General features: G+C 35.0%; 1 protein-coding gene across 3 annotated transcripts in view; it reads left to right on the forward strand.

Moving 5' to 3' along the window:
* The window catches only part of LOC110107473, a 78281-nt gene that overhangs the window by 24041 nt on the left and 29350 nt on the right, over positions 1-24890 (forward strand). For 2 of the 3 annotated variants that reach the window (XM_020837744.2, XM_028698541.1), the window contains exons 5-7: positions 18712-18794; positions 21235-21476; positions 21602-21688. In XM_020837744.2, the coding sequence (XP_020693403.1) occupies positions 18712-18794; positions 21235-21476; positions 21602-21688 (412 nt within the window). Of the gene's footprint in view, positions 1-7437; positions 7570-18711; positions 18795-21234; positions 21477-21601; positions 21689-24890 lie in introns of those variants that run through there. The other variant, XM_028698542.1, reaches the window with a different exon arrangement.

A 24890-nucleotide genomic window follows, 5' to 3' on the forward strand; every position in this document is an offset into this window, starting at 1 on the left:
TCATCATTGATAACCAAATTTAATGGTTTGTCATTTCATTTGCTTAGCCTAAACTTAGCAAATGTATCCCCCTCTTTGAATACAAAAAGTTAAGGAAACATTCTTTTAATTTGTAATATCAAAGCTAGAAGTTTTCCTTTACTTCTATGGGCTCCAAAAGCCTTAGAAGACTTTCAACCTTACCCCAGAAGTTATAGGTTTTCTCTCTTTCTCCTATAACCTCCAAATTATATGAGATTTCCCCTCTCTAGCTCTAAAAGTTAAGAACTCTCCAACACTTAGCCCAATAATTATATATTGGAAACCTCCTTAGACCAAAATTCTAAGTAACATTTTCATTTAATCAAAATAATGATCCCTCTCCTTATGACATTTAAAATGCAAGTTTAAGGTGCCCTTTAGGAGCTATCCCATTCGTTGAAATTCATCTTACTCCATTAGATGAATTTTACAAAGATATAAGTATACCCATCAGATATGTTCACCTTATACTATTTGGTGAACATTCACATCTTATCCAAACATTAAGAGAACTCTAAAAATTTAAAAAAATCACCTAGGTTTCTTTGATATAATGATCAATTATTCCACCCTAAAGGTGAAAAGCTTGTATCTCTATGTCTGAGGACCTCATAAGTAGCAGGCTTGCCTAAAAGCAAAGCAGTGGCTACTTTATGAGTTCTTCATTCCCCTCAGACAAAAATTTGCCATCATCTTAAAGAAGGTGCTTGGAAGATGATAACAAACTCGATCAACATCTCATGATTCAATTATCCTGAGTTAGTATAAATTCTGATCTACTTAGTGAGTGGAGAAAGTCATCCCAATCTAACTGAAGGATCCTCATCAACAGTCATAGGTTGCATCATTCAAGAGAACCTTATAGACTTATGGTCGATGTTTGTCTGAGGGGATACATTTAAGTTGATCTTAACTAGAATATTATTACAAGATTCTAATATTCTCTTTTGCATCAACATTAAAAAATATCAGTTTCTATAATCCTGTAGATTCTTCTATAGTAATTCTGTAGGGCTCGAACAGTTCTCCAATGAGTATCAACATTGCGTAGATAGGAGATATACACACTTTTATTCTTATAGCCTTTACCATCACCTTCACCTTCACCATCCTCCTCATCATTAATCAACCTAAAATCTAATCAGATTCTTTTACAATATCATTTTGATCAGAAACTTTATAATCTCTAAATCTAATAGACAGGCTCTTATCATCATTCAGAAAGGTTGAATATTCAATAGGGGTTATATTAGAATTTTCTTCTTGTAGAGGAGAAATATTACAATCTAATCCTGCATGTGATTTAGAGTCATCCTCTTATGGCATAACAAACTTAATTCCTTTGGAGGTTGGAGAGTCTATAATATTATCTAGCTTAATTTTGAATCTAGTCAGGATGCTTCTCATAATTTTGTCAAGAATAAAGATATCTAAACATATATTGTTTTCTTGAAAATTTTCATTACCTTTACTATATACCAAGACTTTAACATGCTTTTCAAAGTCTTCTACATTCATCCTGATATCAGGAACAATATAGGTAACTTCAATGTTGTTGTTCATGTCAACTTTTATGACTCCAATCATAGATTCATTGGGAGTACTAAACCGAGAATTAAAGAGACAGATTTGGACTTTACCTCTAGTTCCTTTTCTTATTAGGCCTCTGATTCCAAATACAGCAAGTCCGATATGGATAAATCCATGCTTGCTCTTTTTTCTTATTTTTTTAGAGGCTTCAAGAGTGATTAATTTTAGTCTGACCGCAGAATTATCAGCACAATGAAGTAGATCTTCTCTGTGATGTCTAAATAGTCAAGGACTGATACTAAAATAATCATGTGAGTATAATCTCGAAGGATTCAAGCTATTCAAATGATCATTGAAAAAGTGGAAAGATCTCTATCAATATTGACCAATTCTTCTAATTTGTAATCATCTCTAGAGGTACCGGATCTATTAAATTCTCTGTCTAACCATGTGGTTGACAAATTATTTGATTGGTTCAATATTGAGTGTCTACCTGTGATAGTCTGAGATGGTCCAGAAAATAGATTTGTTTTGCGTTCAGCTATATTTTAGAAATTGAAAAGTCTTTTTGGTCCTAATTTCCTCGGTCTTACCCAGGGAAAGAGCTTTAATATTTTTCTTGATATTATTGAGCTCAGTCTCTAGCTTTAGACGTAGAAGTCATATTATAAAGTTTTTCAATAGATTTTTCAATCACACTTAAATGATAATGCACACTACTAAATAAAGTCAAAATAATATTATTTTGCTGAGTAGTAATTCTATCAATTTTCGATGGAGATTTTGACTCAATATATCCTTCAAAATATTTTTCTTATGAACATGCTAAAGAATAAGTAACTGCAGCAAGATATTCTGCACTCTTAAATTTCTGTTCATTCATCAGCTTTACTGAAGTTGTTTAATATTTTGTAATAAATCTTTTAGTTGAGCAATTTCTCGATCAACCTGAGATTTATTATCTTTAATATATTTCTTTAATTGTAATAATAGTTCACGAGATTGGAGCTCAATATCTTTAGGCTTATTATTCTCAATTAAAAAAAATAATTTATATATCTTTTTGAAGGTATTTCGTTTAGTTTAAGAAGCTGGAACTTACTATACATATTTTCTTGCGAAGCTTTAAGATCTCTAAGAGAGTAGAAGAGTTCAAGATCTTGCAACCAGTGTAAAACCCGAAAACGACGTTAGTAGGTCGTCGCACGCTTTTTGATGCATCGCGACTAGACTTAAATGAAAATTTTGAAGTTAACGAAATTTACTGGAAATTATTTTATAAAATTCCTCGTAAAGTTCTGATCAAATTAATGTATAGAACTTATAGTTAATTTCAAGTATTTTGGAAGTTAAAAATGTTTGAAGTCTCTAAATACCCATCATACCCTTACTTATCCTTTAAGCCAAATTCACTTAAGTGAGGGCATATTGGTCTTTAGGCATAAACCCATCTCCCTATTATGAGTAAACTGAAACCCTCCTCCCCTCTTCATTCGTTAGTTTCGGCCAAACAGGGAGAAACCGAGCGGACAAGGGGGCGGACGGAACGTGTGACGGGGCTTAGGCGACGGGCTCTTCGGTGGCTTTCTTCCGGCGAGAGATTTAGTCCAAATTGAAGAAGACGACAAGAGGATTACAAATTTATGTTTATTTTGAAATGAATCCCTCTCGATCTCTAGATTTTTGGAAAAGAATTTTATAGGGTTTTATAAGATTTTGTTTTTCTTTCGAATTTTCTTTGCGAAATCTTTAAGGAGGGATTAGAGGATCGTTTTAACAATGAAAACGAAAAGATTGGAGGAATTTTTGGAGAAATAGAAATTAGGGCTTTTTGTTAAAAACTTAATTCCTATTAAGTGTTTTTAGAAAAATTATTCCTAAGAATATTAGAAATGTTTTTAAAGCATGAATTTGAATTTTTGATGAAAATTTGATTATGATAATTTCCATAATTAATTTAATCCGAAAATAAATTATATAATTATTAAATATTGTTTAGAAATTATTTTAGAATAGAGATTTGAGCAAAATTTAAGATTTAGGGATTTCTAAATTTTAGATTTAAATAATTTCGAAAATAGAAATTAATTATGTTAATTACTGAAAATAATTACGATGTATGTTTAGTTAAATTGTAACTATCTTTAGTTGTGGATTAAAGTGAAGGCAAGTGGTTGACAGCGTCGTACAACGTTGTGGTTTGCATTTAAATTAAACTTATGAAATTTTAATTAAATAGTTTTGCACTTTTAAAAAGTTACAAATTTATATTCTTGAATCATTTATTATGGCTTTTAGCTTTTCAAATTTTGCTTATATACATGACATGTTATGTTATTTAAACTGTTCAAATTAAGTAAATGATTTAAGACATAAGAGATGTAAGTTTTCTTTTAACAGATAAATTAGTGAAAATCATGTGTGACATTGATTAATTTTCAAATCCCTTTGATGAAAATATTATATTAAAGTGCATGTGCATGTTGATTCAGAAGTGTCAAAAATGATAAAGGAGGCTCGTAGAGCCAATGGTAAAGGAAATGACCAAAAATTTAACTGTGTACATGATCAATATAAAATCAGGCACTTCCGGGACGGGTGATTAACATATTATGACTTTGAAAGTTATGCATTAAATGAAATGATTTAAGGAAAAGAAAATTTTATGGAAAAAAAAGAAAAGAATGTTATGGAATAAGAAAAATATCTTAAGAATAATTATTGAAACTATTTTATAAATGCAAGCATCAATATTTTACTGATCCTTTTTTTATTCATTTTTAATGATATGTTAAGAAAAAATATTTCGTACATTTGAGATAAATGTTTTTCACCTGCTGAGCGTTGGCTCATTCTTCGTTTGAAAATATTTTTTAGGAGATAAGTGATGGTTGCATGACAACCGTACATATATCGTCGTAGGGGACCTCATGAAGAAAGGTTCTCTTATTGTTTTCAGTTGAGTTTGAGTTTGAGTTGAGTTCAGTAGTATGTACCTGTGTATGAACAGTATTGGAGTTTATGGAACTGTTGTTGTTTTAAAGTTTTTAGTAGTTGTATGAGAAGAAACAATTTGTGACAATTAATATATTGATGTTTTCTTAGTGGCTCTTTCTTATATTAGGAATTGAGGATATTCATACTTTATTTCGGAAAAGTTTATATGATAATGATTATGTTATGATGTTTCCGTACGATCGACTGTTCCCGCCCCATTATCATCTGGCTAGCCTGGCCGGATCGTGACAAGAGTGGTATCAGAGCCCAAGGATTTAATACTGATCAATGAAAGAGCCTATATGATGATTGATTGAGTATTAGAATGTTTAGACCGTGTAAATTTATGATTATTTTGTCTTATGATTGATATGTTTTATCTCAGGAATATAGATCCTAAGCAGAATGCCGCTGATGACATTGATATGGAGGAAGGGAGGGAGCTGCTAGAAGTAGCAAAACCTCAGAGGAATAACACTATATAGTCATTCGCTCAGATGATGGAAGCGATGACTCAGATAATTAAGACCTCCCAAACTCAGAGCAGTGGCAGTGGAAGCCAGCCTATGGATAAGAACTAGAAACTATTTCAGGATATGAAGCCTCCATTGTTCTCAAGTGATGGACCTATAGAGGCTGAGGACTGGTTGATGCGATTGAGAAGATCCTGGAGGGCATGTCTTGCCCAGAGGTAGGAGAGTGACACTGGCTGCTTATGTCTTTGACGACGAGGCTGAGAGGTGGTGGAGAAGTCAGTTAGAAGAAACCTTTGGAGGAAGACAGAGCAGCCAAGCCTCCTATGAGGAGTTTGTGAAGCTATTCAGGGGCTGGTAATGTTCCTATGGCAGCCAGGAGATAGATGCATAACGAAATGCTGCAATTTTGGAATGCCATCACCAAACTGAATCTACCACTCAACTAAGATTCACATAAATGAATATAGTTAGTATTCATAGAATGACTTTTAAATAAATGAGTAAAACAACAAATAAAATTACCTGGAGATCGTTTGGAAGTAGTGTCTCTTGTTCGTTGTAATCCAAAAAACCTTATATATTCATAAATGTTACTAATTGCTTGTTTCATTTGGTCTTTTTGTTGGATCAACAATGAGTCTATCCATGCAATGATATAATCCTAATTTTATCTCAGAATTTATAAACTTATTTTATGCCTATTGATATTAAGAGTTCAAATAATAGTCTGTTGCATGCAAGTGTCATTAAAGTTGTAGCTCCCACCTATCATCAATAGCATTCCAAATTTTTCTATAGCTTCCCTCTTCGCATCCTAAATTTGGGCAATCATTTTTTTTACTTCATCCATAACATTATACATGAAACCTATAACATACTTCTTCTCTGTATCCACCATCCTGAAATCTTGCATTAGTGGTCGAGTGGTTCTAATTGCATACATGAAACTTTGTCAAAATCTATCATTTAGAACAATATTTATAAACTCTTTTCCCTCAGATTTTCTTTGCCCATGCACAACTTAACATTTGTGTAGAGGTAAATATAGATTTCAAAAGTTGTATAGTATCCAACATACACTGTAATGTTAAATAAGCGGTGAAAAATCTTGTTGCTGCAGGTCTTAAAATTTCTTTATTTGAGCATTTTCTCCTTAAGTGCCAAAACCTAAGAATGGTTGTAAATAAATTTAGTTATCTTCTTTGCTTTACTAAGTGCATTCTTGTGTTGAGGTAGCTCATTAAGCTTCTAAAAATGAGATATATATAATGTCAGACACATGGAGATAAATGTTTCAGCTTATCTATAAATTTGGCCCCTGCAGCCCTATATTCACTTTCATTATCTGTTACCACTTGGGCTATCAAGTATTCTCCAACCTCCTGAATAACATTGTCTAGTAATTCAAAGATAAACTCAGCATCCATCACCTGATCAGATATCTCAATTGACTTCAAAAATACAGTGTCATAAGGATTATTGATCAATATGTTTATTAAAATTTTATTCTTTATATATGACAATCCATCTGACATAATAGTTACACCTATTTTATCTCAAGTCCTAATTTCCTAGGTGCTTTTCTCTATATTACCCAACTTCAAAATCCTCCTTTAAAATCCATATTATCAAATCATACATGGATGGAGGTTTGAACTCTCCTGTAGGTTCCAATTGAACGAATCATGTTGTAGTAAGCAGGTGATGTTGCAACATTAAATGAGATTACATTCTTATAAAGGAATATGCCTATATCATACATGCTCGTATTCGTGCCTCTAGCATTCTTTGGGGTCATCCTTTGTGTAGTAGGGGGCCTATCCTATGATGTTTTCACCATGTAATGATCCATGGAACCCGTTGCACCTCTAGATGGTATGAGTTGCAATGAAGAAGATAAATCACGATCACTGCTCTCACTCCTGTAGTAAGGGCCCACATCGACTCTGTCCCTAAACTATCTTTGTATAAGATGCTTTGACTTTACAAACTTATTCATGTCTGCTTTTATCTCCTCCATAACTATATCATGCACTTTAAGCACATGGTGCAATATTTTTGTGTGATTCAAATTGGCGCTCTTTCATCCTAGTCACACCACCTTTTACTATTTCCTCACAGTAATTACATTTCAAATATATGTATATCTTGTCGCTGCCTTCCATATTAACTTGAGTGCTATGTTTCTATGTTGGATCCTTCCTATGACCTGATGCAACTTTATCTTTGCTTCTGACCATCCTTTACATATTCAACCAGCACAAGAAAATAATTAGCTAACTATAGATTAACTGCTTATATCTTGAGCTATAACTTTCTCTTTTTTGTATGAATTGATGCAGTAAAAACCTCTTAGTAATTTACAAAGTTCTTTTTTTTAAACTTCATTCATTCACATGTATATGTTTTGTAGGTGCCAAGGATAAGGGAGGAGAATATAGCCGTAGAGTTGGAACTTCAAAAGCAAAAAAATTGTGAAATAGAGAAGCATTCGATGGGATGGGGTGTAACCCCCCATAGTATTCCTACTAGTACTGTCAAATATTACAAGTACAACTTTCATTAAACATTAAAAGTTTACTAATAGATCAAATATTGAATACATGGAAGCATCTCAATTACAAATTTCTTCAAAGATCAACTTACAGAGCCACTACAACAATCCAATTAATACATATTTGAAGTTCTTACATGCCTTTAAAAGTAAACTCACTAACAAAGGTACTTTAACATGTAAAGAAGAAACACTTGCATAAATTAGCTTGCATTAATTTTCTCTTTTTTCTTTTCTGTAACAACAGCCAGTAAAAAGTAACTGGTGAGATATGATACTCAACAATTTATGTAATCGAATTAACAATTTAGTATAACAAAAGAAATAAATCAAATCCTTGAATTAATGAATCATTAAACTACTTTCATTGGTAACAACATCATAAATCTTAAGTACGATGATTCATTTCTTTTTCACAATTACATAGAACATCAAATTAAATAAGTAAAAGGCTTGGCTATACCTTCATAACCATATTCAATGGAGTCCAGGTAAATCTAGTATTATTGCCATTGAATTACATTGATGTCCCTTTTGCCTCATTAGGGATCCCTTTTGCCTCACATGCTATGTAGATATCTTTTCTTTTGGGTTTCTTTTACCCCTCCTACAATATAAGTTTAGTATTTGGGTCTCTTTTACCCACCTGATATTACAGACATTATATGATAAAATAACCAATCTTTACTTTTAATTTGATATTCCAACATCAAACCTTTTATATTTCATAACTAATTACAATGGTTATAACCTTTCAAGCATACTTATACTAATACATTTTTATGAATTAAGAATCTGATAACGTTAAGTTAAAAAAAAGAAAGCTTCTTTGAATATTCCCAAGTATTCTACTGATGACTAACAAATGCTCATAATGCATTTCATTTATAAATAACATTTCAAGACATAAGAAATATACATTCAAGATCATTCCAATTATAAATAATTACATAACTTACCTTCCTAACGAAATGCCTCTTCCAACCTTTCACTCCTTAATCTTCTTTGATTATAAGTCACTTCAAATCTTTCTTTCTGCATATATTTAAGTAATTCCTACCGTCTTTCAATTCACTTTTAATCTCTCTTGACTGGATCAAAATTCTACATTAAAATAACACAACCATATTAACCAAATTTTATTGTTAAAATAAATTAAAACTTATGAATTTTTTTATTGATCCTCAAACATTCTTTCTTTCTCTTGTACGATTGTTTCTCAACTTTCCTTTAATTCCCATTACTACCTTCTTAAAGAAATTTATAAAATTCTCTATAAAAATTTCATACCTTCCAACCAAACTCTGCTACAAGATTTAGCACTTCAAATTACCACTCTGTTACAGTGTTATCAAGCACTGTGCCGACCAGAGAAACAAAATTCTGCAATCAGCCGAACTCTACTCTAAGCATTCCACTGAAGTATGCTACAGGACTCTTGACCGAATGCTCCTACAGTGTCAGCATGCACTGTGCCAACCAAAGAAACAGGAATTCTGCGAATTCCTTAGTGCCCAGCGACCCTTTGTCCGCCTTTACTACAGAGCTTTCAACACTATGTCGAGACAAACAACATTTTCGCAAGCAGCATTGTGCCGGACACTGCTACAGGGCCTCCTATCTCCGCCTACAACCTCCGAACAGTTGAACAGTAATTCCTGGACTTCTGGCCGAACTCTCTAAAGGAACTCTTCTACTATACACTGAAAACCTTCTCTAGCAATCTCTATGGGATATCCACGGTTGAGAAGATAATATCAATGGAAAGTGGTCCCACATTCTAACTGCTCACCAAAAGACTCTAATGAATACATCCTTTCACTCTAAAAAATCATTTTAATAATTAATTTAACTAACTTAACCATTACATAATCTATTAATACTAATTTAATTAAACACTAATTAATTATAATTTACATGAATATTTCTGGTTCTCACAAATCTTCCCTCATAAGAATTTCGTTCCCGAAATTCAACTTTTCATAACTCTTTAAACAATTGAGGAAACTTCTGTCTCATGTCATCCTCTCTTTCCCATGTAGCTTGCCTTTCTGACATGCGCTTCCATTTCACTTTTATAAAGGGAATCTTTCTGTTTCTCAATTTATGAACATCCCTTTTCAAAATCATTTCAGGTTCTTCAATATAATTCAAATCTTTCTGAATTTCAATATTTTCCTTGAGCAATTCTTTGGCTTTCCTCTGTAACCCATTTTTTCGAGCATTGAGACATGAAAAATATTGTGGATATCATACATATCTATAGGTAATGCTAACTTGTAAGCCACTGGTCCTATTCTCTCAATAATCTCAAATGGACCAATGAATCTAGGACTGAGTTTTTCATATTGGCCAAATCTAGTCACCCCTTCATTGGTATCACTTTCAAAAATACAAAATCTCCCACTTCAAATTCTATCATTCTATGCTTGGAATCATAATTTTTCTATTGGCGGTCTTGAGCTGCCTTTAATCTGTCTCTAATGAGTTTGACCTTCTCAGTAGCCTGGTCTTCCAACTGTGGACCTAACATTTGTCTTTCTCCCACCTCAAACTAGCTTAAGGGAGTTCTTCATTTTCTGCCATATAAAACTTCATAGGGAGCCATCTTGATACCGGATTGATAACAATTATTATAAGTGAATTCTATTAATGAAATGTGATCCTCCCAACTACCTCCAAAATCTAGAATACACAATCTTAACAAATCTTCCAACACTTGAGTCAGCCTTTCTGATTGACCATCTGTCTGTGGATGAAATGCAGTGCTGAATTTCAATTTTATGCCCAAACTTGCATGTGTACTCTTCCATAACTTAGATGTAAAGCGACTATCTCTATCTGATACAATAGCCTTAGGAATTCCATGTAATCTAATGATTTCCTTCACAAATAATTTGGCCAATTTCTCCACTGAATCAGTCTGACGGATAGGTAGAAAATGGGCTGATTTGGTGAGTCTGTCAACTACCACCCATATACTATCATGTCTTTGTCTTGATTTAGGAAATCATGTAATAAAGTTCATAGTTATTTCCTCCCATTTTCATTCTGGAATTGGTAGAGATTGTAACATTCCATTGGGTTTCTGATGTTCAGCTTTAACAACTTGACACCTTTCACATTTAGCCATATAATCTGACACATCTCTTTTTATTCATGATCACCAAAACAAAGTCTTCTAATCCTTATACATCTTTGTGCTTCCTGGGTGAATTGAATAACTGGTATTTTGTGCCTCAAATAAAATGTCTTGAATCAGATCTGACACTTTTGGTGTCCAAAAACGCATATTGTATATGATTCTGCCTTGTTCAGCAACACTAAGTTCCTTCCTTTATCCTACTTGCACTTGATTCTTAAACTTCTGATCCTCTTTAAACATTGGTATCAGTACATGATTTGTAAGGAAGCTCCTCTAAGTGAAGCTTCTCTTACTAAATAATTAAAAATATAAAACTATTGCTCAAATTTTAAGATGCCAACTGTAAGTCAAGTTTATAAATATCTATATGATTTCATCAAATTAAGCTAAGCTTACTTCAAAATTTAAAGGCTCATGATTTTAGCCTCAAAGTAAATTTAAAAAACAGAACTCATCCAAAATCAAATTTGTATTTAATATCCTAGCCCATAATTTCAGCAATCCACACAAGGTAATATTCCAATTGATTATTGATTGTTCTGAAGTTATAAATATTTAATGCTTTGTGAAGATATTTATAAAGATCAACATAGGGACTAAATGATTACTGATTAATGGATTTTTAATCTACATATATTGTAAATTAAATCATAAGTGTAAGCGCGTGAATAACAACATACACGAGCGATCGATGAAACACTTGAAATGGGAGGAACTGTCGCAGAGAGCAAACACCCGTTGTTACTTCAACCCACACCAACTGGGCACGTCGTCGAACGTTCTTGACTTCCGATCCAACAGGGCACGTCGTCGAGCTGTCTTGACTTTCGATCGTAGCTGGAATATTGTCGAAGAAGGTGAAGAAGCTTTTAGTGATCGTTCAAAACTCTACCTTACGTGCGGTCCAGCAAGCGAAGTCGAAGTTGATCACACCTGAAACTCATTGAAGAAGGTGAAGAAGCTTTTAGCAATCGTTCAAAACTCTACGTATGTGCAGTGCAGCAGGCGAAGTCAAAGCCGATCGCACCTAGAACATCGTTGAAGAAGGCGAAGAAGCTTTTAGCTATTGTTCAAAACTTTGCCTATGTGCGGTGCAACAGGCAAAGTCAAAGAGAAGGAATGAAACGAACGAAAGGAAGGAATGACGTGTTCATTCGATATTAGCTTTAGGTTTTAACCTATGTTGCAACGATACGGATACGGTGACACAGATATGACACGATACAGATACGAGACACGACAATTCTTAAAAATAGAGGATACATATACAGCGCGGATGTGACATTATAATATATAAATCATATATAAAAAATAACAAATTAATCAAAGCATAATATTTGAAATGACAAAAAAAATTGAAAGCAACATCATTTGTAGCATTGTATCTTATTATATCAAAATAAAAGTAAGCATTAAATATTTAAATGTCTTGTACAACAACAAAAATAAAAATATAAATTGTCCAACAGATGCAGTTTCAACTATTCAATAGAAGGAATGATAGGATTAGCTTCTTCGGTGGTTTGTATTTGAATTTCCATATCATCTTCAATGAATATCATAGCTTCCAATTCAGGCTTATCAAGTGAAAGATTAGCAATTTCTAATTTTCCCATATCCTCAAGAGATTCAAATACATCTCCAGCAACATCCCACATCATGTTGTCTCCTTCTATATAAGTTGAAGTTTTTCTTGACAGAAGCCGAAGGTTTGTATGCATATAAATTAAATCTTTAGTCCGTTGTGGAGTAATTTTATTTCTCTTCTTTGATTGGATGAACAAGTATGTGATCCAATTTCTTTCACAACAAGATGAGGATGAAACTTGGCCAAGCAATTTTGTGGATCTGTCCACCCATCATAAACCAAAGCAACTACTTTTTCCTTCCAAACTCATCTAGTAAGCTCGAGCAACTTCTCAATATTATTCCTCTCTTTGCAACAACTTCGTTCTAATGACATTATATCCTGGTGGCATGTTTCATGCAAGATTGTTATTTCATACATAGGTAAAAGCATTATTGTAATGTGGATTCCTTGCTAGGTTAAAAGGAAGTCTAGCTGAGTAAAACATTCTAGCTATTTCTCCATCTAGTTGTTATCTCATTTATAAATTAAATGCTTTCTTCAAAGCACTATCTACAATATGTTATCTTCTTTTTGGTTCAAATCCCCCATCCGAAAATGCCCTTTATTTACAGTACTGTCATCACTGATTTTTCTTTGTAATTCAGTCATTTGTGATGAGCTTATATCCGGGCATATTTTAATTACATGACCACTAATTTTTAACAAATGAGCTTTCACTTTATAATATGATCCTTTATATGTGGCATTATAAAAATTGCATTTGAATGCAATATTGCCACCCCTTCTGATGTTTTACCTATTTTTGTCACATAACCCCACAGAGGTTTGTTATCTTCAATATTGATCTATGATGGACCATCAGTAGACCAAATTCCTACACCACTAGAGCTCATTATCCTACGAAGGATCGACACAAATTAATCCACATGAATTTGAACATGAAATTTTTTAATTAAAAGTACATATATGTTGCGCCTATGTTGGGAGTCCAAGGGGGCGCTGCCCCCTGGAGTGGTTTGGTCAGGTTGTGGGAACAAATTTTTATTGTAAGAGTTGCTTTAAAGTTTTCTCTACCTTCTCAGTACTGCTTGGTACCATTCAGTACCCCTCAGTGCCGAGCAGGACTGAGTTCTGGTACCGAGCGGTACTGAGTTCTAGTATCGCTCGGTACCAAGCGGTTCCGAGCAGTATCGAGCAGTACCGAGCGGTACTGAGTACTAAGCGATACTGAGTTCTAGTATCGCTTGGTACCGTGAAGGTAGATAGCAGTATCGAGCGATACCAAGTACCCAGCGGTACCGAGTACCAAGCGGTACCGAGTTCTGGTACAGAGCCTACGATTAAGTAAACGTAGAACCTTAAATGCTCACGCGCCTTCACTGTTCATGTTGTCGAGCCGCTCCGTCAACGAAGGATTTTGTCTGCTTTAATGCTCGCGTCATCGAGCCTCTTTGTCGATGAAGGATGATCTTGTCCGCTTCTATGCTCGCGTCGTCGAGCCGCTCCTTTGACTATAACGAAGAAGACGAACACCTGTGCGGAAACGAAAAACCTAGCTCGCCGAAATGTTTAAGCCACATAAATGAATAGGGAATCGAGCGGATAGCCGAAATGAATAGGGCAAATTGCGTCTCCATTTTTTTAATATATATGCGTGTACTATCAAATTTAAATAATATTTTAATTGGACACGACAAAGTCGTATCCGTGCCGTATCGGAGGCGTATCCGTTTCCGACACGTGTTGGATACAACATGCCTCGTAAATAGGCGTATTCGTGAAACAAGGTTTTAAATAATATATTATGTCTTTATTTTGGAGGCAAACGCCTCGCTGAAGTGAGGCGAAGCAAGCCTTTGTTGATTTGAGGTGTACGCCTCACGGAGCAATGCCTAAGCTCCCGCCTCGACGCGTTATTGGGTCAAATTGCACTTGAGTCGCACCTTTAGTTGCGCAATTTTAAACCATGCTTAGAAGTGCTGATTCTCATTTTTGGTGTGAAAAAAAATTTACTCAGATTCTTTTTAATGAACACAGAATGCAAGACAGTTCTTCCACTTTTGCATGACAATATTATTTTATCTCATAAAAAATAGTTTTGTTTAGATAGGTTGTTGTAAATTAAGTGCTTATCTTGCTTGGATGACATATTCAACAAAAGGTGGATGAGATATTTTGCTAAACTTTTTAATGAAGAATCTGAAAATACGATTGACTTTAGTGACTTTATCACCTTAAATGAAAATAAATATTTTTGTTTTTATCGGCGTATAAGTAAAACCAAAGTTAGAGAGGCTTTAAAGAAAATGAAGTGTGGAAAAGCTGTTGGATCTGAAGATATTCCAATAGAGATGTGAAAATGCTTAGGAGATGAAGGAATTTCTTGGCTTACTAAACTTTTTAATACTGTCAAGGTTTAAAATTGCGTAACTGCGCCTCGAGGCGGTTTTCGTCCGTGAGGCGAGGCGTAAGCCTCGAGGCGGTCTGAGGCGTAAGCCTCACGAACACAGAATTGCGTAAATGAAAAATTAAGGATTTTAGCAGGAAAATAATAGCAATAATGGAAAATAAGAAAGTAGATGCAATAAAATTATGTCCCAAAGTACAAAATCACAAAATATCAGTTTAGATGATATTATTCTTGTTGATAAGACTAGAGAGGGAGTTAAAGGTAAACTTGAATTATGGAGGTCAACTTTAGAGTCTAAAGGTTTTCACTTGAGTAGATCTAAAACTGAATATATGAAGTGTAATTTTAGTAGCAATAGATCTAGTGAGGGGATTGTGTGATGCAGGACTAAGTACGAATGTAATGTTTGTAAGGATTTGCACAACTCTTGATTAGAATAGCAATGACGAAACCATTAGCATTTTAAAGCAACGAATAAAACAAGAAAGGGGTCACACCCGCTTAGGCTAAACCACATAAGCAGAGAGTTGGAAAACTTTCAAAATAAATTAGTAATTCACTTTATGCCGAAATAGTAGTTTCAATATAATCCCTAATCTAACAATGAGAATTAATAAGCATAAAGGCACACTCAAAATATTACGTTTACTAAGCTTAGCAGAAGCAGGGAAAAATCGTCCTTCGTGACTACAATCAAGCACAAGATAAAGTTAGATTTAGGAAATATATTGAAAGGGAAAAGAGAACCTTTGTCACGGTTTGGTGGAGATCCTCCTCTCAACGTCTTCAAAGTACTCGTCAATTGTCTCTACCAACGTGTCCAGAATATGCTCTATGTACTCTTCGACGGTGTGATCGACCCTTGTGTTAACGTCAAAGAAGGTCGATTGAAGAATGTCGATGAAGCCGTCCTCGTCGTAGGTTAGGCCATAATCAGTTTCTGGATCTGCCATTCATAGGTGTTCGGTAGCAAGAATCGTCACAACTTGATAGTGCACTTGGAGATAGTTGAAGAGAAAAAAGTTTCTCTTACAATTTGAGAGAGTGGAGAGCCAAGACAAAAAATCTGAAATAAGTTTCAGATTTATAGAAGGAGGGGAGAGGGTTGGGTGGTCGGCCAAGGGAGGAGCTAGGGGAAACCAATTTCAGTTTTGGAGCAAGTAGATGGAGGGAATTCGGATTTCCTCCTTCCTAAATATTCTCTTGATTGAGAATAATCAAAGGAAGAGAGGAGGCAAGAGGGGGCGGCGGCAAGGGGATGGGGAAGGGCTTGATTTAATTCTCTAAGGGGATATTCCCTTCTAGAAAAAATCAAATCAAGGGGCATGAGGATTTCGGCCCGGGAAGAAAATATGGGATTTGGAATTATTTCCTAAATAAAGACTTGGGTTTTAGGAAATATTTCCTATCCCAATCCAAGAGGGGGGACCGGCGGCATTGATGGGGAAAGGGAGGCTTTTAATTAGGTGTTTAATGCTTGCTTAATTTAAGTTTGAGAATCAGAAAAGTATTTAATTAAATCCTATTTGAGTTTGAAATTCAAATTGATTTAACTTTAGAAACTTTCCTGAAATAACTTTGATAATTTAGGAAAGATTTTAATAATTCAAATTGTTTGGATTTGAATTCAAAATCTGCCTAAATTATACCAACTCCTAATTAGGCAAGGAAGAGCAAGAGAGGAGGGGATCTAGGGCCGGCGGTTGATGGGTTTCTGGTATGGGGCCAGTCGGCTAGGTGGAGGATTAGGTGGAGTTTAGTGGGGGAAAGGGGAAGGACTTGGGGAACTTGGATGGTGGGTGGTGGAGGGGAAAGTGGGTTGTCGGCAGCAAGGATTGGGGACTCCTTGGCCGGCGGTTAAGGATGGAAGAAGGGGTCAAAGGGGAAGCCAAACAAAGTTAAGAACCACGAACCCGGCCATCTCCAAGGATGGTGGTTGGTGCGCAAATCTCCCTCTCCCAGTGATCTCTCTCCGATCTCTCAAGCTCACTCAAGAACTCCAAGCAAGAAAATGAAATTCTAATCATTCATTACCTTGAAAAATAAAACATGAGGCTATAAATAGCCAAGTACATGGGACTCATGAAAATAAAAGACAAAATTACCCTCCGGGCTTACATATGACATCTCTCACTAAAAGGGTACAACTGGAAAACAAATACACGAAACTGAAAATAGAAAATTACATTAATAAGAAAATAACATAAATAACTCAAAAGTACAAAGACTCGATCGTGGTCATAGATCGGCAGCCACGCCTCTGATAAACCTTCCACGAACTGATGTCCACATCATTGTGACTTTGGGCGATCAAGTTATTAATAAGAGTACACGTTTTAGATATCTTGGATCTATTGTTCAGAGTGATGATGAAATTGATGGGGATATATCAGCAGAATTCAAGTTGGATTGTTGAAGTGAGAATGCATCGGGCTTATGTGCGCATAGGAAGTCCCCCTCAAACTTAAGGGAAAATTCTATAAGATGGTAGTGAGACCTGCAATGCTTTATGGTGCTGAATGTTGGCCATTAAAAGAGAAGCATAATACTAAGTGTTGCAGAGATGAGGTTGCTTAGGTGGATGAGTGGCTTGACCCTTAGAGATAGGATATGAAATGAGCATATACGTGAAAAGGTTTGGAGTAGCTCCAGTGGGAAGATAAGATTAGAGAGAGTCGCCTTAGATGGTTTGGTCACATTAAACAGAGGCCTTCCGATGACCCGGTCAGGAAAGTTGATGTATTGGATTTGACTTATGTTAAGAAAGGTAGAGGTAGACCTAAAAAGACTTGGTTAGAAAATATTAAAAATGATCATTCTTTATTAGATTTAAATGAGAATTTGACTTTTAACCGGACACAATGGCCAAAAAGGATTCATGTAGCCGACCCTATGTAGTGGGACAAAGGCTTGATGTTGTTGTTGTTGTTGTATAGTATGAGACAAAGAACTATTTTATGTTAAAACATAAATTTAGTTCACGATATGCTCATCCAAAAAAATTCCATATAAACTTAAAATTTATAGTAGCAGGTGTGATATAGTCATGTGCCCCTTGCCCTTGTGTGGGAAACATGATTTTTTTTATTTACACAAACGTCTCTCTTGTTTGCATGTGTTGTTGCATGTCTGGGTCGTGGCTACCCATTTTTGGGCAATATTGGAGCCTAATTTTACCCTAAAATGATTTTGACACATTTTTTATAGTGTTGGACCCATGTTAGAGCATATTAGAGCAATGTCCGTATCTGATATGTGTGCAACATGGACATGGAAAACGTTTAAAGCTGTTCGTGCCTTACTGGAATTTCTTTTGAGGAAATAACCGTTTCTTTTCTAGTTAGAATTTAATATAATTTGCTGTTGATTTGACTAAATGACTGCATATTTAATCTCACAATAAAATTATCTGTTTTTTATCTTCTAAAAAAGTAAGTTTTTATTTCTTATGATATTATTGACGAGCCATTCAAATGAGTGTAGAAAAATTATAAAATTTGAATACTATTTGATTTTGATTTTCATCTAATAATAGCAATATATTATTATTAGATATGAATAATCAATATAGGGACCCATGTGTTTAGTTTCCACTACTGTGTTGATAAGCCATAAGATGAGTATGCAAGCATACATTTCATAGTTATTCAAGAACAACGAGAATTTCCAATATCATGCAAAAGATCAGCTGTCATAAATGTTGCCAATGTGCGTTTGTACTTCTTAGAAATTCTTGATGAGCAGATTTGTTGATGACTCATGTGACTCCAATCACTGGCACTTCTAAATATTTTCAGTAACTGAGCAGCATAAACTCCATTATTCTCATAAACAAAGAAATCATAAATAATGCACCCAAGTGATTGGTTAATTGAGTTTATCTGGGAGTCTCCTGTTGAAGCTTTGAGAATCTTTTTGGCTTTTTCGTGTAGTATTTTTTATATAGATCCTTGTTTTCATTGTAGTCCTACAACTATGTTACTGCAGATCATGAAACGTGCATTAAAGATAGGATTAGATGCGATGCAGTCGGATCTAATATGTGGTTTTGTGGACAAAAATGTCTTCAGGTATTCTTTTTCATTGAAGTACTTTTGAAATACATCATGTTTATGCATCAAAGTTAGATTCTTGTTAAGCATCTCAAGCTCTGAGTATTTGTATTCTGCAACCATAAAATGTTTGACTGCATAACGATGTTGGAACAAATGAATGGAAATGTTGGTAATTTCCAATTTGAACTGGGCAAAACAAGTCTCCGTTTACATGCTACCGTGCTGATACGGGATATTCTAGAACAAGCACTGTTGCGGTAAGAAAGTCCAATGAAAGAGAAAATCCTAGCTGCTGATTGCGTTACAACAGTAAAGTGATATGAATAGAGAAGCCCTAAGAGTTGATTCAAAACACAGTACAAAAAAAGTCAAAAGTTAACAACAAAATTGGCATCTTAGCTACAATGTAATACATGAATACATGAATACAAGGAAATAATGTAGTTGAAGTCCAAACAAAGCAAACACTGACAATAGTAACCTATTTGCAACAAATAACAGGAGTTGACATCATCACCATTAACATTCACCAAAACTAATGCTAACGAGAAATTACCATATCCATGACTAGGCAGAAACAATTAATCAGATGTTCTGAACAGATCATTGTAAACAATTGAGCTGGGGAAGAATGAGAGTTGAATTGAGATAATGTGCAAGAGAAAATCAAATTCATCGTTAATCAAAACTTTGGAGAACAATTTTTGTTCTTGTTGGTTATAGCCCACCTTTGATCACCACCCTACTGCTGGTTACGGACCTGACGTCAGCTGCCACCACTGCCACGACTGCCACCGCTGCCACCATGACTACCGCTTCCCCAACTGCTAGAGCCAGTCGACATCATCGCCACTGCTATTGACGCTTCACACGAATTTGTTTTACCCTTAAACCAAAAGGAAAAAAAAAATCTCCAGCATTTGTTGTACACTCAACCAAGCACATTTATATTTACTTTATATTGTATTTCTTTTTTATCAAATCAAATATCCCGTAAGCAGATCTTGTTAGAACTATTTTATTAACGACAAGGTGATCTTATGAATCATCAAAAGTTGGCCAGTCACATGAATGCACAAGATATCCGCTTGAAGTAGTGGGTACAATCTTGATGCAAGAAAAAATTAGAAAAACTCTAATTTTTACAAGCAAAAGAAATACAAGGTAGGTCTCCCAAACTTACAACCATATATCGACACAAAAACTTAAATAAAATTACATAAGACAAAGCGACAACACATGAGCAAAACAAAATACAACTTTAATATTATAAAAATGACGCATACAACTTTCTGACATAGAAACGACACCTAAAGAAGCTTGCCATTCGTCGAGAAGAAAGATACTGATTGGGTGGTAACTTGCGGAGAGAAGAAGAAGGTAAGAAGCCGAGACAAAGGAGGACAAGCTCGCAAGCTTTCCTAGAAGAAGATGAAGAGAAAAGGCATAGCTCGCAAGCTATCCTGAAAAAACCCTCAGGCTTTGATCCAAAAATTAGCACATAACACACACACACACCTTTTTTATTATTACAAAACATCTAATATATATAGGGGAAAAGGTGCAACCAGACAGCCCAAAACATCTTCAATTAACTCAATTAAAAAAGGGGAAATAGAAGGCCAAAGGGGCTGTCCATGAACAACACCCAAACAGCCACCTAAAAACCTTAAAAAGGCAGCCAAGGGAAATGGGATGGACGGCCAGGGGAATCAGAAAAGGCAGCTAGAGAATTCGGAATAGCAGCCAAACGGGGAGGAACCAGGGGAACCGGAACAGTAGCCAAGGGAACCGGAACAACAGGCAAAGGGAACCGAAAAAGGCAACCAGGGGAACCAGAAAAGGAAACTACGCATGGAAAATCGAAGAGCCACAAAGAAGGGGAAAGAAATCAAACCAGTCACGGGAAGAAGAATAAGGAGGATAAAACCAAATGGTCATTAGAAAGGGGGAATGAACTTAATTAATCTTCAATTTATGAGCTTAAAAGGCTCTGTACTAGACATTAATGAGCTGATTCTAGTAGAGGACCTAGAAGCTCTCTAGATTTACAATCCAAAATATTTTGAATCCCCCTACCCCCCCCCCCCCCCCTTGCCTACATCAAATCTCATTAGTTATAGTAGTATAATTGCAAGATGAGTATATTTGTTTGGTAAGGTATTCCATTTGAAATTGTTGGGAGATGATGTTCAAATATTTTAGATGATATGTCATGAACAAGTGGATGCTAAATATTTTGGGCAAAAAGATTTGACCATTTGTACATTTTGGCCCAGCATCAATTTTCCTTTTGTTCAACCTTTCCAACATTCATCAAGTTAAGAAATGAAACGACAATGATCGGTAGCTTTATATTATTCTTTCATTTTTGTACAATGATATTATTCTGATTAAAATTAGTCAACTGTTTTTTCCACATTCCAATGTTATCACATTCTTATTATTGTGATAGGTCTACACTGGATTGCACTCACTTGTAGGAGTGACGAACTGCATGAATGATGGATTGTCTTGGACAATTTTGAAATGCAGTCATGATGATAAAAAAGTTCACTCTGCACTGAAGACTGCTCTGATGGCTGAGTGCAACATAAAGTTAGCTATTGCCTTGTCCATTATGGAGGAAAGCTTTCTTCCCATGTCGGACCCCAGAACTGGCAAAAATTTGCTTCCTCTAGTCATATACAACTGGGGGTGAGGTTTTCTAATATCTTTTTGTGAAGTAGTTCTTTTACTGCTGACTAGTATTTCACTAGAGTTGTATTTGTTGTATATAAAATTCAGACCTGCAGCTATCTATTACCTTGCATCATTGTCAGGTCAAACATGTCGCAAGTGAACTATCAAGGATTTTATACTGTGGCCTTGGAGAGGGATGATGAACTCTTTTCTGTTGCTTCAATCAGGTAAAAGCTAAATGGAAATGACTTGCACCCTAATGAAATGGTTCTGCATGCCCGCTCTTTAATTTGATACACATTGCATATGGAATCATCTGCTTTTATTCAATTCAAATCTACAGTTCCATTCTTTCGCATAATTTCCTGTGCTTGTCCCAACTACTTTAAATTTTGAATGTCTTCTGCTAAATGGAATGTGAAGTGTTGGTAACTTCTTACATTATTTTCAGCCATCACACGGCAATTCTGCATACATGGGATTGCTTGAAAATAAGAGCTTTTGTCCTATGAAAAATGTTTGATGTGCTGTAGTTGTCTAATGGCCTTTGCCTAGGATTATAGCAGCCTGCTTTAGAATTGGTTTTCCATGGGGATTGTGGCTGATGAATATGCTTTGCACTTGGTTATGAGATTATTAAGCTAAGCACGCTACTGTCTTCTTGCACTTTCTTACGAGAACAAACGTTGAACTGGGACTGCTGTACGCTCATCAGCTACAAGTAATCTTTGGAAATGGTTTGAGAAAAAATAAATAGTTCTCTTGAAGGTGATCATTGCATTTTATGATTTGCAAGATTCGCTTCCGGTTGCATCCCATCATGACCTAATTCGCTAAGCTATTTTTAACTGATCTCAAAATGACATATACAATATCTTTTGTACGCATAACTAGCCATAGTTTATTGCTAGAGAAGCAGCAGTTGCCTGGATAGGTCAACAAAGCTTGTGCGTAATGATCAAAGGGATATTGTAGTTCCCTAGATTAGCATCCTTGTGATCATCACTTTCCTTCTATAATCCACTAAAATGAACATACAACTTAACTAGAGGGTAACATGCTGTTTGTGCAGGATCAAATTTTTATATTTTTAATTTAATATTTTTTAGTATGATGATTATTCGAGTATAAAATATTTGATTAATTTTGTGCTATTCAGTCAATCAATATCAATTATATTCATGTGCAAGATAACAAAGTTTGAAGTTAAAGTATAATATTTATGAGTATCAAATTCTATAAAAAATTGATTAATTAATCACTATGTGAATGATGTTCTCTATATGTTAAAGTTTTCCTTAGAATGCTTGTGCTTTGCTCATCATATTATAAATGTGAGCATATTGTGGGTCTCTGAAAGGATTCTGCTTGCGGGGAACAGAATGCAAAGGGTACGACTGCACTATCCCGTAAGACAAAACGATCGTAGGCCTTTACACTCTATACAAGCAGACCGATGGAAGAGCAGATGGAGTCATACATACGATTAGCCATGGAGGATAACAGCTTTCACATACACACCTCGATGGATAATAATATGTATGACCCGATCAAAGTCACGAGATTTTCCCTATTTGATACATCAGCTCGAATAAAGTTTATTTAATGTGGGGATCGATTTCCCACGGGCACAAGCCCCCGTTGTTAATTACATTTTTAGGTCTTGGCCTAAGAAAACTCTCGATTAGGGATGATGCATTATTCTTTTCTTAATTTTGTGCACAGAGAAAGTTCCTTGATTCTATTCCAAAGAGGATAAACTCTTTTATTTATCCTTAGTGATAACTAGACATTTTCAAATATATAAAGATGTGATTAAAATTTGGAGTTTAAAAAATGAAAAAGAACGGAATTTGCTATAATAGGAGAAATGGCATATTCAAAATCCTTCAGAAGTAAAAAGATATACTGAGGGGTGGACAATTTGGTCTTATGCTTTCCTGGAGTGAGGTGTCAGCTTACATCCTAAATACAATCAATCGTCCTATATGTATGAAGATAAGAGACTCTATCCTAAAGAATAAAGGATTTTTTAGTTCAGTGATTTAAATCAGGGATACATAAAATATGAAAATGAAATCCTCTAACGTCATGTATAATGATGAATGAAGCAAATGCATAAATAAAATCTTTTATTCATTTCTTTAGAACATGCATACAACCCAGGGTCTGCAAGTAAGTAAGGTGGCCAAGCTCCACGACAACATGCTTGGATTTCTACATCTATGAAATATGAATTTGAATGTGTTTGCTTATCATCTTCTGGCTCCGGGTCTTCTATAGGATTCCAAAAGAGAATGCCCCCAGAGAGGATTATCTTTTAGAGCCCTATATGTATGTGTATGAGCAAACATTTTCAAATCCTTACAACTCTTGACACCTTACATTTACATTGGATTCCTTGCACATACATTTGCACCTAGGTACATTCTACTTCATTTTACAAGCGTCCTAGATACATTCTATTTTTCTTTTCTTTTGTAATAAAAAGACTACATGAATATACATGTATGATGCATGCATGAGTATGGTGCAAGCATATATATTTTAAAAGCTTAATGTGCACCAACAGAAAAGTAATAATGTATGACATAACATCTAAAGTACAAAACTTAAATAAACACATCAAGAATACCCTCCAGGCAAGGTACCCGCACCACACCAAAATACACCATCGGCCTAACCTAAGACTAGAGTAAGTGATTCTAGCAAATAAGTTCTAGTTTGCGTAGCAGGTTGTGTGATTTGGATATGTCATGTATAAGATAATTTAGTTAAAGCTTCTATTTTTGTTTTGATTTGTTGAAAGTCAAAAGGGAATCTTTAATTAAAATTTAAATATTAATGTCTTAATGTTAATTTTAGAGTGTATTTTAAATGTTTGATGATTACTACCTTTATTGCTCTTCAAGTCCGTGATGTTTATTTCACCCTCCTTGACGCTAACTTAATAGTCTCATAGGCATGAGTTATCCAGTACTAACCAACTTTGTTGAGTTAATTTAGTTGGTTAAAAATTAAAAAGAAAGATAAATTAAGTAATTTATTATTAATTAAGGGGTTAAATTAGTTAAGTTTGCTATCAACTGGTTCGTGGCGTTGTGCCATCAGGCTCGAGGAATCAGACCTTCTTAGGATACGTAGCCCCGCATATCAGAGTAGTCCATCCTAAAAACCAAATTGATATAATTATATTAAGAGTTTTATTATGTTTAATCATTAATGATCAATTAATTTTAAAATTTTAACACTCCATTGAATTCATTCATTGTATGTGCCACTAGGCTCGAGGAACTAGGCCTCCTTAGGACATTTAGCCCCATAACTCGAAGTAGTCCATCCAATAAACTTCATCTTTGGAGTGGTTGTTGTGTATTAAGGGGTTTGTGTTAGACCGGTCCACTGGACCGGTCCAGCCGGTCCAGGCGG

Source organism: Dendrobium catenatum, unplaced genomic scaffold, assembly GCF_001605985.2.
Source record: "Dendrobium catenatum unplaced genomic scaffold, ASM160598v2 fragScaff_scaffold_1105, whole genome shotgun sequence".
In the NCBI taxonomy this organism is placed as follows: domain Eukaryota; kingdom Viridiplantae; phylum Streptophyta; class Magnoliopsida; order Asparagales; family Orchidaceae; genus Dendrobium; species Dendrobium catenatum.